The 17460-nt window shown below is 34.0% G+C and overlaps 3 protein-coding genes across 5 annotated transcripts in view; all 3 read right to left on the bottom strand.

Moving 5' to 3' along the window:
* Positions 1-1260: 1260 nt before the first annotated feature.
* Positions 1261-3032, bottom strand: LOC105962890 (Ribosomal protein S19 family protein). Its single transcript, XM_012987231.2, has 4 exons — positions 2892-3032; positions 2646-2791; positions 1799-1856; positions 1261-1685 (listed from the first exon to the last, which is right to left on the bottom strand). Exons 1-4 carry the CDS (start codon positions 2892-2894, stop codon positions 1437-1439), a joined length of 456 nt encoding a protein of 151 aa, XP_012842685.1. The 5' UTR covers positions 2895-3032; the 3' UTR covers positions 1261-1436.
* Positions 3033-3727: 695 nt separating this feature from the next.
* LOC105962889 (P-loop containing nucleoside triphosphate hydrolases superfamily protein) lies at positions 3728-8358 on the bottom strand. Its single transcript, XM_012987228.2, has 9 exons — positions 8221-8358; positions 7821-8036; positions 7493-7716; positions 7344-7402; positions 5847-6071; positions 5605-5734; positions 4672-4997; positions 4268-4412; positions 3728-4165 (listed from the first exon to the last, which is right to left on the bottom strand). Exons 1-9 carry the CDS (start codon positions 8228-8230, stop codon positions 3923-3925), a joined length of 1578 nt encoding a protein of 525 aa, XP_012842682.2. The 5' UTR covers positions 8231-8358; the 3' UTR covers positions 3728-3922.
* Positions 8359-9493: 1135 nt separating this feature from the next.
* TZP (zinc knuckle (CCHC-type) family protein) overlaps positions 9494-17460 on the bottom strand; it is a 71899-nt gene continuing 63932 nt past the window's right edge. Inside the window, exons 1-7 of one of the 3 annotated variants that reach the window (XM_012987227.2) lie at positions 13711-14190; positions 12702-13045; positions 12490-12576; positions 10477-11878; positions 10230-10345; positions 10023-10135; positions 9494-9819 (exon numbers count right to left, since the gene is read on the bottom strand). In XM_012987227.2, the coding sequence (XP_012842681.1) occupies positions 9712-9819; positions 10023-10135; positions 10230-10345; positions 10477-11878; positions 12490-12576; positions 12702-13017 (2142 nt within the window). In that variant the 5' untranslated portion in view covers positions 13018-13045; positions 13711-14190 and the 3' untranslated portion in view covers positions 9494-9711. Of the gene's footprint in view, positions 9820-10022; positions 10136-10229; positions 10346-10476; positions 11879-12489; positions 12579-12659; positions 13046-13710; positions 14191-17460 lie in introns of those variants that run through there. The other 2 variants (XM_012987226.2, XM_088820680.1) reach the window with 2 other exon arrangements.

The following is a 17460-nucleotide window of genomic DNA, read 5'->3' on the forward strand; positions in this document are numbered from 1 at the left end:
TTATATTTTCAAAAAAAATCATCTTCCTAATGATCTTGATCATTTACCAAGCGGAATACAATAGAGGGATTATGTGCTTATATTAAATGTATAAAGGGTTATGTGCAGTGCGTAAAGTTCAAACTACAAAGAGACCACGTATTTATATTGAAAGTATAAGGGGTTCAGTGCGCAAAGCACAAACCGCTAATAACCCAAAAATAAAAGCAAAGCATTGGGGCCAAAGCTGTAATTATTAATTGGGAAAATCACAACCACCTCCCTAAAGTAATGTGTAGTTACAATAAAACCATATTTTTTGAGAAACTGAAATGTTAAATTTCGTTTCAATTTTATTAATGTCGTTTTGACTTCGAACCTGATTTTAACATATTTCTATTTTGTTTTTGGCAAAATTCAAAACACGAAAATTGTAGTCCTTTGGGTTAGCTTTCTAATCCAACTTAAATCCGCTAGATTGGATGCCGTGTGACAAAGTTATGCATGAATGAGTCACATTTTGAATTTTAGATACCTCAATACATCAAATTTGTTGGCAGTATCCATTGATTCATGTATATCTTTCTCGTCCGACATCCAATTTCGGTGATTCAAGTTGGATTAGAAAACTAACTCACAATACTACAAATTCTATTTTTCGGGTTTTGCCAAATTTAGAATTAAAAATGATCAAAATCATGTTTGAAGTCGTAACGATATTATTAAAACTCGAACGACATTTATCACATCCCAGAAACTGAAATGTTAAGTAATTATATACAAGAGGGTCTTTTCATAAATACCTTTCATCTCAAGAGGACGATTGTAATTTACCCACATCCCAGAAACTGAAATGTTAAGTAATTATATACAAGAGGGTCTTTTCATAAATACCTTTCATCTCAAGAGGACGATTGTAATTTACCCTTAGTAATTTAGTAATGTAAATAAACTGAGTCATTTGAACATTGCAGTTTTATTTAATAAATAAGTGAGTCGAGCTCAAACAAACTTTAACCTAACAAAATATATATTTAAATTATATATATTGACCAAAATTATATATTTATCTCTACCTAACAAAATATTTAATTTGATTAATTATTTTAACAACCCAAACTCAAACAAACTTTTAACAAACCACAACCAAATTGAATAATTTCTAATTTCTACCATTCCAAACACTACCTGAAAAAACTTATTTTCAACAAGGTAAAATAATAATAATAATAATAATAATAATAATAATAATAATAACAACAATGCCAACCACCACAAACATTAACTTAAACAAAATAATAATAATAATCCATCAACTAAACATTGGCAAAATCGAAAGTTTAAAACATAATAGTATCTTCGATTAAAATTTCAGAAAAAAGGGTACTAAGAGAATCATAAAGAAAAGACAACAGTTTCTTTCCCCATGTACTCAAAATATTGATCGAAGAACCATCTCACTTGAGAGGAATGAACCTCGAAGAGTGAGTGGCACCAATACCGGGCCTACCGTGCTTCACAGGCTTGTACGAGATTGAGAACTCGGCAAGATAGTGACCAATCATTTCAGGCTTGATTTCAACTGGGTTGAATGTCTTCCCATTGTACACACCGAGTACGCTTCCGATCATCTCGGGTACAATGATCATGTTTCGGAGATGGGTTCTCACAATAGCTGGCTTTTCGCCTTGTGGAGCTTCACGTTTCTACAAAAATACGAAAAATTAAAAAAAAACCATCTTCTAGAAATATATAATTAATAACAATTCAAATTAGTAAATTGGTTGAAATAATAAATTCGGAATTAAGATCGACTTACAGCCTTGCGAAGCTTCTTGATCAAGGCCATGGGCTTCCTCTTCAAACCTCTCTGGAACCTGCAAAATTCATTATGCAAACGAGATACGAAATTAAGTGTTGATTTCCAGATGAATTAAGATGAACGGGCAGTACCAAGATACACTAGTGAGTACGACAACTGCAAAAAAAATCGTGAAAAGCTGTTGCAAAAATTAACGTATCACATGAAGGTCATTGCATAGTATAAGTACTTTCATATATGTCTCGACTTCCGTATTTGGAATCTTTCTTGAATTTTGTTATATGGGTTTACATGACTCGAACGGAACTCGTTTAAGAGCTCTATTCATACTCACATTTTTTACGAGATTAGGATGCAAACGTAGTAATCGAAGGAACTACAGTCGACTTAGATCTCCAAGACACAGCTGGTAAGCATGTACTGAAGATTAAATTACATTCTGTTTCCGTATCATTATCTAAATCGAATGCATAAAATTGAGCTATTCACAATCAATAGAAAATTAAAACCTAAATTGAATTAAATATACCTGGTAGAATCTCTTCATACCTCTATACAACAATCAACACACATTCATAAACAAAAAATGCAGAATGTCTGTTATAAAATTATTCATTTTAAATAAAGTATACGAAACATTTACGAGACAACACAGATTAACATCTCAATTATTAAAATTACATACCAACACAAACTAAATCTACCTATAACATAACAAATAATTTCAAAGAACAAATTTTTTTTATATTACTAATCCAAAAACACATTTCAATCCGTGAAAAAACCCACAATAAAATCCAAATCGAGAGACAAAAAATTAATCATATTTTTTTTATTTGGCTACCTTCTTCTGGCGCGTGCATTCAACAGCTTGACGAGGTCGTCAGTGGACATATCAAGGAGAGCATCGAGATCAACTCCCCTGAAGCTGAACTTCTTGAACGTCCTCTTCTTCGGCTGCCCCGCCGCTACCTCTGGGTCTACATCCGCCTGCAAAAACAAAAATCGAAAAAAAAAGGTACAATCAGCCGGAATAATTTCACACAGTGAGTTCGATTGATAAACGGAGGAGAAAGCAATCGGTAAAAACCATGGTTGCCGGTGGAAATCGCTGGGTCGAGTGAAGATTGCGGAGAGGGTTCTGAGTTCCGCAGCTAGGGTTTAGTTTGCAGAAATGAGAGTGGTGGATTTGGTGGTGTTATATTCTAGGGTTTCGACGATTTTTGATTTTGGGCTGAAATTGAATTAATATGAAATGGTAAAAAGGGCCCATTAGGTTTAACCATGGATCCATTACATAATTTTGAAGACAAGCCCATATAATTTTAGGGTGTAATCGAAGCGATATTTTCGAATTGCGTTGATTCCGATATTAGATATAAATACGAATGTGAAATATAAAATTTTCGTAATTTCGATGTTGAGGAACGTAAACGGAATACTTATAGGATCCCGATTTCCGATCCGATTCTTATTTTCAGAAATAATTGCAAGGATTCTAGTCATTTTTGTTTGGAAATTACACTTATAGTATCAAGAGTGCATGAAAAAAAAATCCAATTTCTTTATGCTACTTCTTAAAGATAAAAATTACCCTAGGGTAGTGGTAATACTAAAAAACTGTAAATGTGTTATTTAAGAAAAATAAATATTCCTTTAAAAGGCGTATGAGGTAATGTTTGTATAAAGAAATGTCATGTCTATAGCGGTAAAATCAACATTTTTCGGTAAACGTCTCTTGGAGTCAAAAAAAATTCCGTGAAAGATCACACTATAAAGGGGTCGGTAAAAGATGCAAAACAAACGTCAGGGGGTTTTTGGTAATTACGAATAGATGGGTGATTTTCGTAATTTAACCTAAGTTAACGGAATTTTCGTAATTTACCCTTACATTATTTCATCACATTTTAAAATCAATTCAGACGATTTAAGCCAATCTACTGAATTTCCATATACTCCTTTCCCAAATCTTGATCTTGTACTAATTTCATTGCCCACCGTACAACAAAAGAAGAGCTCACACAAACTCAAAAATCTGTTAACTTTGCTTAAAAACAAAGAAACAATAATAAATTATTAAATTACAACACAAAACAGAAAGAAAAAGAAGCACTGCTGATCTTAAGCAACAACAGGGACTTCAATTTTTTTCACAACATTTTTGAGCTCCAACTGAAGACTTGGCCTTGTGGGAAGCAACACCACATCTTTCCACACCGAGCCAGGCTCGTTTATCCGATCCGACCCTTTGTGGAGCTCGAATATCGACTCTGCGTCATCGTTCAGTTCGCTTACCGAGGTCAAACAATTTATGTCGTCTCGGTCAACTAATAGTTTGCTGTCTCCATCTTTCCATGCTATCAACTACACATTTCTCACAAGACGAAAAAACAACGTTAGTCTATCAAGTTCGGATTTCATTTTTCTTTTTTTTTTTTTTCTTTCTATATGATGTAAAAAAATTACCGTTGGAGGACCGCCCGGAGAATTAGTGCAGTATAGCCTAGCATTGTCAACAAGCAAAGTATATCTCGGAAATGCATTAGCAAAACTCTTGTGGGATTTCAATTGGGATTTTACCCTCACTGCCCTCCCTATTTGTATCGCCCTCCTGCATTACGAAAAGACGAAAAATAAATAAATAAGTAAAAATTTGCGAAAAAAATCATGTATTCCGAACAACCGGTAGAGTTAAATTTCTTGATAAATTCTTTAAATTGGGGTTTATTGTATATCTTGCCAACTAAACGACACCGAGGACAATCATAGCATTTATGCAATGGAAATTTCGATTTTCGAGATAAAAAAAAAAAAAAAAAACTCGAGTTTTATCTTATGGAGATGCGAAAAGCGTATGCATTAATACGTACCTGATACCCCTAACAACAGCAAGATAGGCATCACACACAACTCCGACCAACTCAATCCGATACGGTTTTCTGAGAATCTTATTAGCATCTTCAGATCCCTCTTCTTCTTCGACTTGAGCCCAATAATTCTCCGTGACTGTACCATCCTCCGCAACCTTGTACCCTACTCCCATACGGTACCTATGTTTGTGCACGTTTCTTGCCATGTCAATTGTCTGCTCAACAAACGGCTCCCACGAAAGGGTCCCATCCATGATGACATCACGCCCTTCGTTTAGTGCCGTCACTAGGAGCGACGATGCTGCATCGGTAGATGATTGATGCACCTATATTTCGAAAAGGTTATCATTAATACGTGTGTAGAAAAATCATGCATTTTTCGCAATAAAATCTAGCTAACATAGTTTGTCGTGATGGTCAAATCGTAAAAAGGGGGCGTGAAATTGGAATTGTAGAATTAAATAGCATGTCCGATGTTGTACAGTGCAACTAGTTTTTCTGAAGCGAAAAACTAATTCAATTCCCATTTTGTTCCAAAAAAAATCGAAAAATCGGAAATCGAAGATTTTCGGAATTTGTATTATTTTTTAGTCACATGTAATATAAAATGCATAATAATATTGATATTATAAATGTCGTATTCAGAAAAAACCTGAATTTTCGTAAATATTTTTGGATATCAAGATCGGATTAGAAATCGAAATCTTATATATATTCCATTTCAGTTCCAAAACCATTCGGAAATTGGGACTTCGGAATGAAAACTATTGTTCCAAAATTGAAAACATTTGGATCAGAATCGATAAAATTCGGAGATTCCATTCCGATGCGAAATATCTCCAGACATTAATAAAGTGCGATTTCCGTTATAAATAAAATATGTTCCCATCATCAACATATAAATTATTAAAGAAGAAAATTAAGAAAGATTACGAGTTCGGCCGTTTGAAGCATGTCTCCGTGATGCCCCCTTGAACTAAGAGCTCGGTAGAGCACATCCGTCTCCTTAAACGCGTCAGCCTCCACAATCACAGCTTTTGCTGCTGCCCCTGACCAAAATGACCTGCCAAAAATACATTTATATTCTATTTTCAAACTTATAAAGACAAACATCTAACTTCAATAAATTAAACGAGCAATTAGAAAATCCACGTTATGCATTATTATTTACGTACTCTTTCATAAGGTCTTTGAGGACGGTGCTCTTGCCGGCACCCATGCCGCCGCCCATAAGGAGGAGCACAGGGCTTCTTTCGCTAAGAGCCACCGGAGCCATCACCTCCGAATGATTCAATGCTTCGTTATTAGGTACCGCTCCGATTGCTTTCATCTCCTCTACTAGCGTGGAGAATACTCTCGTCACTTTTAGATCTTTCGCTATTTTATCGAACCTTTGCTTCCTAAAACAATGCCAATAAAAAAAACGTGTCATATTTCGAATTCAATTTCGTATGTAGTGAAAATTATTTCCAGTAAAAATAGTAAGAATAAAAAATAAAATTAAAATGTGACTTTTAAGAATAAAACCAATAAGTAATTGATTAAAAATTCAAGTAATTATTATTATTTTTTGGAGAAAAAGTAATTATTAACATCACATGAAATCTTTAGTGATCTTGCTTTTGATATGTTACACAATAATTTATAGTTTCTAAATGTATATTTTAATCTCCATGTGGCTATTAAATTATACTTATGGCATTATTGGATGATCCATCCACGTCACTCATAAATAATAATTGGAATAAAATAATTTTCTTCCTTTGTCAAGTATTGGTAGCTGAAACTTTATTACTATTATTATTATTTTCTTCTTTTTTTGGAGTTTTTAAAACCAATATTTAAAGAGATACATTATCTCCATATTCTGTATTTCTTTATTTTTTCTACATTACTTTATTTAAAACGAGACCAACATGAACCACTAGTTTAGGGGGTTGTGTGCTATAAAAAATACATTACAGGGTTTTTTTTGCAAATATTGATAACACAATTCCTTTTTAACAATTCGGTGCAACAAAAGGGGTACTAAATGCAATCAACTCCTAAAAATTTCACAACTTAGGGAGAGTTGTGTGCTAATAAAATACATTATATAGAAATTTTTGCTACTATTAATAACATGAAGGGTTTTTTAATAATTAAATATAATATATGTTACTAGATGGAATAAATATACGTATAAATCAGCACTCGAAGACAAAAACCCCGTCCACGTCATTTTGCACGTTACAGATATTTTCGTATGTCCCACAAAACTGATATTGTAATAAAACATTTATTTTTTTTTATTTAAAATGCAAATATATTTATAAAGAGGGCAAATTACAGCCAACCCCTGAGGTATAACCAAATTACGAAAAACCCCTCTTGTTTGGATAATTACAGCCACCCTGCTTTTAAATATTTTCACATAAAATTTATGTAATTCGGTTATTTAACGAAAAAAATCGTATATTCAGTTAGGTAGACGATATGAAATGTTGGCGTACCGAAATCTCGGTTCGGTTTTACCGCTTTAACATCCTTAAATTTACCTTTGGAGGGGTAATTTTGTATGATAATACATAGTTGAGAGGTAACTGTAATCGTAATTTGATCGTAACTAAGTGGTGGACGTAATTTGCCCTAAATTATAATATCTGCGAAATACGAAATACGAAATATCTCACCTTGTAGCTGCCATGACCAATTCCTTGAGCCTTTTCTGCTCAGAGTCAACGCTCAATACCTGCAAAACAATTTCCAACCCGGTTCAGCGATTCGACCCGAATCCGAGATCCGAAATTAAAAACTAAAATCAAATTAAAAAAAATTAAACCTGACTAATCAAAAGAGGAGCTTGGCTCCAATGAAAGGCCAAGTAGCCGAGAATGCATCTCTCAAATTCTTCAACCAATTTCACATACAAAATCTCTGCATTCGGTTCGTTTGCTAAATACTCATAAATTTTGTCGTCAACGCCTTTCGATCTCTTCAGATACTGATACGCCAATTTAATCAGCCTAGGGCACTCGCTCTCGTCTTCGAATCCCATCTGCCTAGCTGTCAATTTTCAAATTATTTTATTTTTAAATATATATGTGTGTGTGTTTGTGTGTGAAGAGGAAATTGAATTTGGGGATTTTTGTTGATGAATGGATATAGACCTAGGTAATGGGAGAATCTCTCGATTTTGCCGACGCGGCCGGATTCCGTCCGATCCAGGACCGGAGCGAGGTGGTGGTGGTGGTGGTCGTCGCCGCCGTTGTCGTTGGAAGGCTTGGACTTGCGGTGGCGGAAATGCATGATTCCGGCGGCGGAGATCAGCCCGATCGACGACGCAGCTGCGATGTGTACTGCGAGAGCGAACTTGCCGAAACCATCTACAACAAGTTCGTACAGTATATTTTGAATTTTAGTTCGTGCTTATGTGATACACACGCACACATACACACACACACACACACACACATATATATATATATAGACATTGTTGCTTATTTGCAGAGTGAGTTTTTGTAGGGGGTGGGGTGGGGGGGGGGGGGGGGGGGGGCGAAGGTGACTTACCTTGACGCATAGCTAGTCGTCTCCGAAGAAAAGTCTGTGAATTGAAGTTGGAACCGATGAATTTAATTCAGACGTGGAATACACTGAGAAATAATTAGCGTTACATATATAATAAAGTTGGAGTCAAGTCATTTTGCAATATTAATATATATATATATATATATATATATATATATATATATATATATATATATATATATATATAAATGCTTTTTACAATTTGAAAATTGCTATTTATGGTTCATAACAAAAAACACTTTATTTCTCTAAAATCCTAAAACATCTCAAAAAACGCAAAAACCCCTAAACTACAAATAGCAAAAAAAAAAAAAAATCAAAAATTCGAAATCAAGCTTGAAGAAGGGTTGGGCTTCGATTTTTTGACGTAATTTCGACTCACTTATGTGTAATATGCATTGGGTAGGTCAATTACAGAACCAATTTCATGTTAAAAAACCCTATAAATCGATTTGTAGGGCTTTTTTTTTCGCACATACATGATAGAACGTCCAAGTCGGGCATCCATGGCCTGTAGGAACGCCCGTTCCGGGCGTTTGTACACGCCCTGGGCGCCCGACTTGGGCATTCAATTAAGGTGTAGCCGCCCCATTTGGGCGTTCAATTTAGTGTTTTGAACTGTAAATAGCAATTTTCAAACGGTGAAAAACAAATATATATATATATATATATATATATATATATATATATATATATATATATATATATATATATATATATATATAAGCATGAAGCACGATGGTGTCCTGCAACTAATCCACATGATTATTGTAACAATAAATAATAACAAATTGACTTAAAAAACTTTGATTTTCGAAATTAGTGTGAGGAATTATTTTGCTGCCTTCCCACTTCTTAAATTTGATAAAATGGGAATATTTTATTATTTGCAAGTTGCACCCACCTACCGATAATGGGCTAGTGGGCTTCGTTTCAGTTTAGTGGTGTCCATCACTTGTCCAAAATAATTTTCAACAAGATATCTTAAAGAAGTAGGGGCAATATCGGTACGGATATCGAAGTTTTCGACCATTACCCTATACCGTTGTTTGGTGTACTGTTACTATTTTCACAAAATAATTTGATATATTTGTGAACGTAGGGAGGGTCACTGTGCAATATTGGTGAAATTAGAACTTAACGGATGAAAGTGATTTAAATTAGATCATTGAATTTATTTGCGAAACTGTTTTTTTGGCTAGAGATGAATAGGCTAGAGATGAATATAAACACTATTCGTTACCATCCCTAAAAATTATGTAAAAAATATTATGATTTATTGACATAATCTCCAACTTTACTTGTATGTACATGAAACTCTCATGAGTCATGACATAAACTAATGGTAAATAATTATTCGACCCCGAAAATTTGTTCGCGAGAAAAAAGAAAAACCTGAACACCTCATAAGCTACTTACATATACACAAGTGTTTGCTCGGGTCGGAAGAAAAAAAGATAGAAACCGTAATAACTAGAAACCAAGACTTTCTCTATCCTCGAATTTCGAATTTAACTCATCCAACAAAGGAATCTTGTCACCCGTTTTCGATAATCTGCTCCACCATGCCTTGATCTCGTCCTAAGAAACAAGTGCGTGTAGTTAGGTTTTTGAATGTATTTTTTTTTTTTAACGTATAGTCGCATAGATATACTAAATAAATGAAGCACAACTGAAAATACGTATAGAGGCAAATGAACGAAAAACGGGTGACTTGCGTATAAAATTTCACTACCACCATCTCTTCGAAGTATTTTATCACGAAATTTTAATACGAAACTAACCTCAAGAAAATCATGGTTTGACACGTATTGACTCCCAACGGATGATTTGATCCCTCCAACATCTACCAAAATTGACTTCTTGGACTTGTAATCGATAATCTCTGTCGTATAACCTATTAATTTATCATACAAACAATAAATAAAATAATAATAAATAAGTAAATAAATAACCTACATAGAAAACGTAAATAAAATAAAATAACCAACCAGTTATACGAGCAACATAGTAACCGGTCCAACCTAGCCCTGCTTCCAACTTTCCGAGCCGCAAACGCAAGAAAAAACCATTCAAATGCGTCGAAGAGATATTCGAATTCATCAATCTGTATCGTAAAATATCAAGAGACTTTATTTACTAATATTCTGAATTAAAATAAAAAATGCAAAAGATTCAAACCTTTTCTTCTACTCGTACATTTGGAATATTAGTCAAGAAGGTGGTTTTTTCTTTTACCTGAGAATATCAGATCGAGACATTCGCAGCTTCTTTATCGCACGGAAGATTTCTCCCTCGGCAACCGCATCCTGCGAATTGGCGAAAATACCCCTCGGAAATTTCAAATAATTTTCAGAATCGGATGCAAAAGATGATTTCTTGCTCGTGCAAGCCACATGGCGCCTACGTGGCGGCACCGCCACAGAGGGGCAAGAAATCGCCCAATGGTCGAACCGAAAGCATCTAATACAGAAACAACAAGATTCCTCCACTTTATCAAACGAGCCGATTTTCACTTGTAGACCCTTGATTTCAGTTTCTGTCAACTCGGGGCATTTACGTAAATAATGATCACTTCTCCCGCAATAGAAACATATCAACGCGCACGTTGAAGATTTACGAGGTGGCTTCAAATCAAAAGAATCACCATTTGCCTCGGAAATTTTCTCACAATCAAGATTATTAGCTGCTTTTGGGAAGAAGGGTTCTTTAGTAATAACCTTGTTCAAGTTTTCAACGCCAGGTGTTCTTGTATAAAGACGAGTAATCCACAAACTGCCACTAGGGTTACTTTTTTCAGGTAAAGGGATATTCGGGCTCGTGTTTTCTGTCGTGGTCTTCGCCTCTTTGGAGAAAGAACCAGACGGGCTTACCTCATCTTTCAAAGAGAAAATCCACGGATTAATCGGATGGACATTACTACCCCCGGATGTACGTTGATTTACATCTTTATTAGATAGAACAATCTGCTTGCAAGAGTTGTCCTTTTCACCTTCATATGCTTTTTTGTCAGACGTATACATTGATCGAAATACGGATTGGAATCCGGCATTCGGGCTTTTGCAATCATTTTCGGGCCGAGAAACAAGAGCAAGGGCAGAAGGGTCTTTTTTATTATTAGAATCTGAGAGGCCCTTCACCATGTTCGATATCCAGTTCATGAAGGAGCTGTCGGGTTTTACAACAGAGGTAGAACCGTAATTATTTCCCTCGATTTGACTTTTCATTTTTTTGCTCTCGACTAGCTGATGCCCTTGTTCCAAAAATCGTTTCTTTACGCCTTTCGAGAATAATGTAGCACTATTACAGCTTTCCATGCTGACATGGCTGTCATCCTTGTCATCAGACAAGGCTTTCTCTTTCCCGTTTTCTTGGGACAAACAAATCCTGCTATTTTGAGCTAAATCGTTTTCGGCACAGCCCTCGATTTCCATTGGAGGGGCAGAAATGGGAATACTAGTTTTATTCTTCTTCTTCTTCGTGTTCTTCTTTGTGTCTGTAGATGCTGCTGATGTCACTTCATCGTCAGCATGAGGTTTTGAACTAATGGGAAGAGCTGAGCCGATAATATGACCGCACGAAGTTCCTCTTATTACCGTGTTGACTTTACTTTCAGAGGTCCCTTCTGCTAAACTATCTTCTGCAGAAAAAAAAATACGAACAGCCAAATGTTATGCAATTTCAAGAAAAGATGGTGCTAAGATATTGCACATTTTGCTTCAAATTTCAACTGATAAAAGACGAGCCTTAGAGCATGCAGAAGTAAGAAATCGGATGGATCGGATTGGAATTGGTACTTTCGGAAAAAATCCGATATTTTTTCGGAAGTGAAAAACTAATTCCAATTTCATCCCTGAAAAAAGTTGGAAAAATCGTAAACCGGAGTTTCGGAAATTGGAATAAACAAACTTGTTCCAAAATCAGAAATTTCCAGATTGAAATCGGCGGGATTTGGAAATTCCATTTTTCTAATGACCTATAACATAAAATACATAATAATATTGATATTATAAAATAATCGAAATAATCGGAATTTTTGAAATTAAAATCGATTCAAAATTTGGAATTTAATATGTATTCCAATTTGTTCCAAGAAAAATCAGAACTTTCGGAAATTCCGTTCCAATTTCCACACCTAGGCAGAAGCAAAGCGGAAAAAAATCCATAAGCACGAGAAAATACGAAACTCGCATTCATACGCAGTTGTCGAACATATATGTACTAACAGTACAGAAATAGCACAATTTTTACCAGCATTTCTTTTGCTACATTCAGCAATATCAGCAATTTGTACATCAACTTTGCCAGCTTTCTCCTCCATTTTATCATTACTACAACCTTAAAAAAAAAGGTATATTTTGTCAGAAGAAAATCGAGAAAAAACGAGTTCAATGAATACAAAAAATAAATAGCTTTACTACCATCAGAGAATATGTGAGAAGCATCCAAGCCAAACGAGGTACCTTCATCATCTTTATCATCATCGATTCTGTCCTCCCCTTTGAGCATTGACTTTAATCTAGTCAACTTCTGTGCAGTCGAAAGCTCCTTTGCGCCGGGGCCCACATTTTTTTTATCGGCACATTTGAGGCCCAAACCTTTATTGGACGACCAAACTAATTCGGATAAAGGATCAGATGCTGCAAATGCCATGTCCATTCTCGATTTTGCATTTCCACCTGCACCTGTACTACTACTTTTCGAACGTGTTTCTACGCTGTAATTCTTAGAACCCGATTCAAGTCCGAAGTTAACCCCTTTGTTGCTTGAATTCATCATTATCGTCGTCTATTAAGATAACAAAATCCTGGAAAAATATAGAAATAAGCAAGTTGAAAAAAAATTCCGAAAATACGTAAATCAAGATTTGTAATGCCCCCCCTATAATTTTAAGTAATATTGCACGTGTGTATCGGTTTTTTTCGCCTCGACCAATCCTATAAGAACACAAAATCCAGTCGCAAAAAAAAAGAATCACCCGATGCATAAGTGGGTTTTTGCTAAAATAACCACTCGAACAAACTTTGCATTTTAATTCGACTCGTCAACAACTTCGCGATTCTTGATCGATCAGCTCACATCTTCCAACAAATTAAGTTGCAAATCAACACAATTCTCTACACCCCTTATTTTCGAAAGTAGAACATAGCAAGCAAATGACAAAAAAAATAATAAAAATCAAGATCCAGAAATATTGGTTTATTGAATTACAGGCATATGCATCTTAGGGTATCTTATCATCACTCACTCCTCAAAAAAAAAAAAAAACTCTTACTTTACAATTATACATCTTCTCTAATTCTCTACAGAAACCCTAAATTCAAAAGTGGAATTGATTAGGCAAATACAAACTCAGATCTTTAATTTGTTCCCATATATTCTTGTGAAAAGTAACAGCAGCAAAAATACCATAAAGTACAACAGTTCTTGAAAATATAGATAAAACCCATGAAAATAGGGAGTCCCACATACCTTCTTGCTCCTCTCAAATCATTGGCAGTTAAATCAAAGTTGACCCAATCTCACTTTTTTTTTTCTCCTGTTTCTTAATATGGCAAAATCGTGTTATCCGCCTCAGCAAAAAAAAAAAAAAAGAAATGCACAAAATTTAAGTAAAATCAAGAACAAACATTTAACCTAATCTTGAAAAGATCACATAAACTTATAGAGAGAGAAAATGGAGAGAGAGAGAGAGAGAGAGAGAGAGAGAGAGCAAAAACCCAGAATCTGTAAGATTCAAACAAAGAAAAGACTGAGAAACCCCATATGACAGAAGCTATTTACAGAAGCCTGCTATACATGATTCCCAATTACATGCACTGCGTGGCTGTGGAGCTGCCACGTGTTCAACTCAAGCTAGGCACCTTACAAAAGTCTTTACTGGTAAATATTAAATTCCATTCCCAAAATAAAAAATTGTAGATATTAAACTCTTTTGTCTGTATTACTTAGAAGCTATGTAGCACGGATACGAGGAAACGGTACTAGAATACGGAGACTCTAGAAAATGTGTAAATATTGAAAGTATAAGAGTATTTTTTTTGATAAGTGAAAGTATAAGAGTATATTTATAAATATTTTATATAAAAACATATACAGTATACGTTTTGATTTATATATAAATTATTTTTATATATTTTATACAAACATGTTCAAAATAAATTTTATCATCAATTATTAATTTGCAATTGATTATTAAATCATTTAAATAATTTGAGAAACAACAAGAATATTTGAAATTTTGCTATTCAAATATGTTTCTAACTTTTTAGAAATTATAAAATGGCCTATACGGTGTCAGTAAGGTATAGTCGAGTTTCCGACACGACCCGTTTCCAAAATGCGGCAACGTTAATAAGTTGAAGCTTCCGTGCTACATAGCTTAGAAGTTTAAATACGGTGTTTTTTTTCTGTTTCAAAATAAGTGTCGTTTGTGTGACTTTAATACCCTTCTCGTTAATTTTATTTTATACTAAATCTATCTACGCCAATGAAGAATAATAAGGGCAATCATGGTAAAATAATATTTAGTGGCATTAGTGTAATTCTATGACACATAACGCACAACATAAAAATTCTTCAAAAAAATTACCTACAAATAACATGCTCAAAGGATTATCTCAAAGGGAATCAGAAAAAATTCGCCTCTTTGGATTATTGCATTATGAAAAAGAAAAGATTCAATCTTTTATATATCATCTTTTTACTTTTGCTATACTCAATTAATAGTTTAATTAAAGAATAGTGAAGATTTCTCATTCTGCTAAAGATCGTCAATTGAATTTTGGTACCATTTGAAGTCAACGGCACCATATAACTGGGTTATGTGAGTGTTGAAGAGACCATTTTACAAAAGGTGTATTTACAAAATACGCAGATCTGGAAGACTGTTGTGTGTGAACGCATGTTCGTGCATTTTTTTTGTGTGTGAGAGTGTGTATGTGTGCGTGTCGTCACTATGTGTGCTAGTTAATTCTTATTCAACGACGACGATAGGGAAAAACGATGGTGGTGCATCGAACTTGTCGAAGATATAGTTGAATCCAAGGTTGTAAAAATGGGTAATCGGGTCCGAGTCGGTCAGGCACCGACTCACGATTAATCGGTGCGGCGGTGATTAATCGGTGATAAATCGGAAATAAATCGGTTTTTAAAATTTAATATAATATATTTGTAGATATTATTTATAAATACTCAAAACATAGATAAAAAATATTTAAAGATAGTTATATCTCGATCATGTATATATTCTAATAACATAATAAAAGTTTAATAATAATAAGATCATAATACATAAATATCCTTATAAAATATAAATAAAAAGGCAATTTTTTTTGAATTTACATACATTCTTGGCATACATCATTAGTTCTTTAACAATAATAATTAACATAAACAAAATAAAGCATAAACTCATTTTTTTTTTATTAAAATTCCAACTTTTATTTTGATTTATAAAAAAAAAAAAAAAAAAAACGATTTTTCAAACCTTTACACTAAAATCGTAAAGGTTTTGGACCGTCTCCGCCTCGGCGACCGATTAATCGACCGCCTCGGCCGATTTTTAGAACACTGGTTGAATCTGAAACGAAATAGAAAAGGGGAAGGTGGAATGAACGGATGGAATATAAGAGAAAGGGGCGGGGGTAATTTAGTCTGAAAACGTAAAACTTTAATAAATCGATAAAATCTCACTATACTGATTTAAAGGATATTAGTGTCGAAGGATGTTTAGCAAGTTATCGTTTTGTCAAAGTCATATGCATATAATTACGTATTAGGGATCATAGATTTGTGGGCTTCACCTTGTAGTCAAAGAAATGAAAATGATTTGAATCACTTTCAAGAATGATTTTTTAACAACTAACCAATGATTAGTGGGTAAATTTAATATGATTATCCTAATGCGAGGTTGGTTGATATAATACTCATTGGAAGTGGATCGATCTTGGTGAAATGAAATCTTTTGGATATTTCGATTTGCACGTTACCACCTCAACAAAAGAAAAATAAAATAAAAAAAATTACACGATCTTACTTCAAACTTAATTAATTATTGTATTTATGTGAAGCAAACAAATTACTCCTAATAGTTATCTATACTTAAGGGCTAAATTGAACAGACAATTACACGTATCATTAGGCATTATTACATGTATATCAAACATAAAGTGAGGGGTATTTCAGACTTTTTGAAATCAACAAAGAGCTAAACATATTAAATTCGGAATTTTCGAAGTGCAATGTATAAAATTCCTATGTAAAATGAAACTATGTGTACATTTTGTAGAGGATCATTCCTTCAAAACAAGTTGGGACCAATTCCTTATTCCAATTTCATTGTCAATGTAGTTAAAGAGTCTACCATGCACTAAATATTCTCCTCCAATAATAGTTTGGTATATTATTCACCAAATATCTCACTAGCGTCGACCTCAGCTCGTTAGTGGAGTAAGAAAGTACATAATTATTTGGTCAGATCTCGAATTCTCAAACTTATAGATGTATGTCCTAAAATCGGACGATGATTGGACATTTGTATTATAAAAAAATATGATATGTTAGTTAGTACACATTAGTTACTAAACAATTCATTGATTGAAATGCTAATATTGTTTTAATTTTACTCAAACCACCTTAACTTGAAAATGTGGTTTAGACCATTTTCTAATATGACTCTGGCAAAAATTCAAAATACGAAAATTGTAGTCCTTTAAGAATTAACTTTCTAATCCAACTTGAATCAACCAAATTGAATGTCGGGTGACGAATTACATATAAAATTTTAGATAACTCAAAACATCAAAATTGTGGGCAGTGTTCATTGATCTTTCTCGCGCAACATCCAATTTTGATGATTCAAGTTGTACTAGAAAGCTAACTCAAAGAATTAATGATACCAGCCCGCGTCCAATTTTATCGATTCAAGTTGAATTAAAAAACTTACTCAGATAACTAAAAATACAAATTTTTTGAGTTTTGTCAACTTCAGACCGAAAAAAAAGGTCAACATCATTTTAAAGTCGAAACAACACTATTAAAACTAAAATAACATTTATCACACGTCTCATAAGTCATAACCACATAAGATACAATTGCATATTTGTATTAGAGTTGACTACAAGTGATTGTAATATATATAATTGTGTTATATATATAGAGTTGACTTTTCCTTGTACACAAACCAGCTATTTGTACTGCGTTAGGCCGAAGATCAAGTCC

This window comes from Erythranthe guttata, chromosome 7, assembly GCF_056151865.1.
Source record: "Erythranthe guttata isolate IM_541 chromosome 7, IM_541, whole genome shotgun sequence".
Taxonomy (NCBI): domain Eukaryota; kingdom Viridiplantae; phylum Streptophyta; class Magnoliopsida; order Lamiales; family Phrymaceae; genus Erythranthe; species Erythranthe guttata.

What these genes read in the sequence shown, in the direction of transcription:
- LOC105962890 (XM_012987231.2), bottom strand. An exon ending in AATGCACGCGCCAGAAGAAG is followed by an intron (nt 1,857 to 2,645) that starts GTAGCCAAATAA and finishes TGAATTTTGCAG; the next exon opens with GTTCCAGAGAGGTTTGAAGA. An exon ending in TCAAGAAGCTTCGCAAGGCT is followed by an intron (nt 1,686 to 1,798) that starts GTAAGTCGATCT and finishes GTATTTTTGTAG; the next exon opens with AAACGTGAAGCTCCACAAGG.
- LOC105962889 (XM_012987228.2), bottom strand. An exon ending in CTCCTCTTTTGATTAGTCAG is followed by an intron (nt 7,403 to 7,492) that starts GTTTAATTTTTT and finishes ATTGTTTTGCAG; the next exon opens with GTATTGAGCGTTGACTCTGA. An exon ending in CTCCGGGCGGTCCTCCAACG is followed by an intron (nt 4,166 to 4,267) that starts GTAATTTTTTTA and finishes AGAAATGTGTAG; the next exon opens with TTGATAGCATGGAAAGATGG.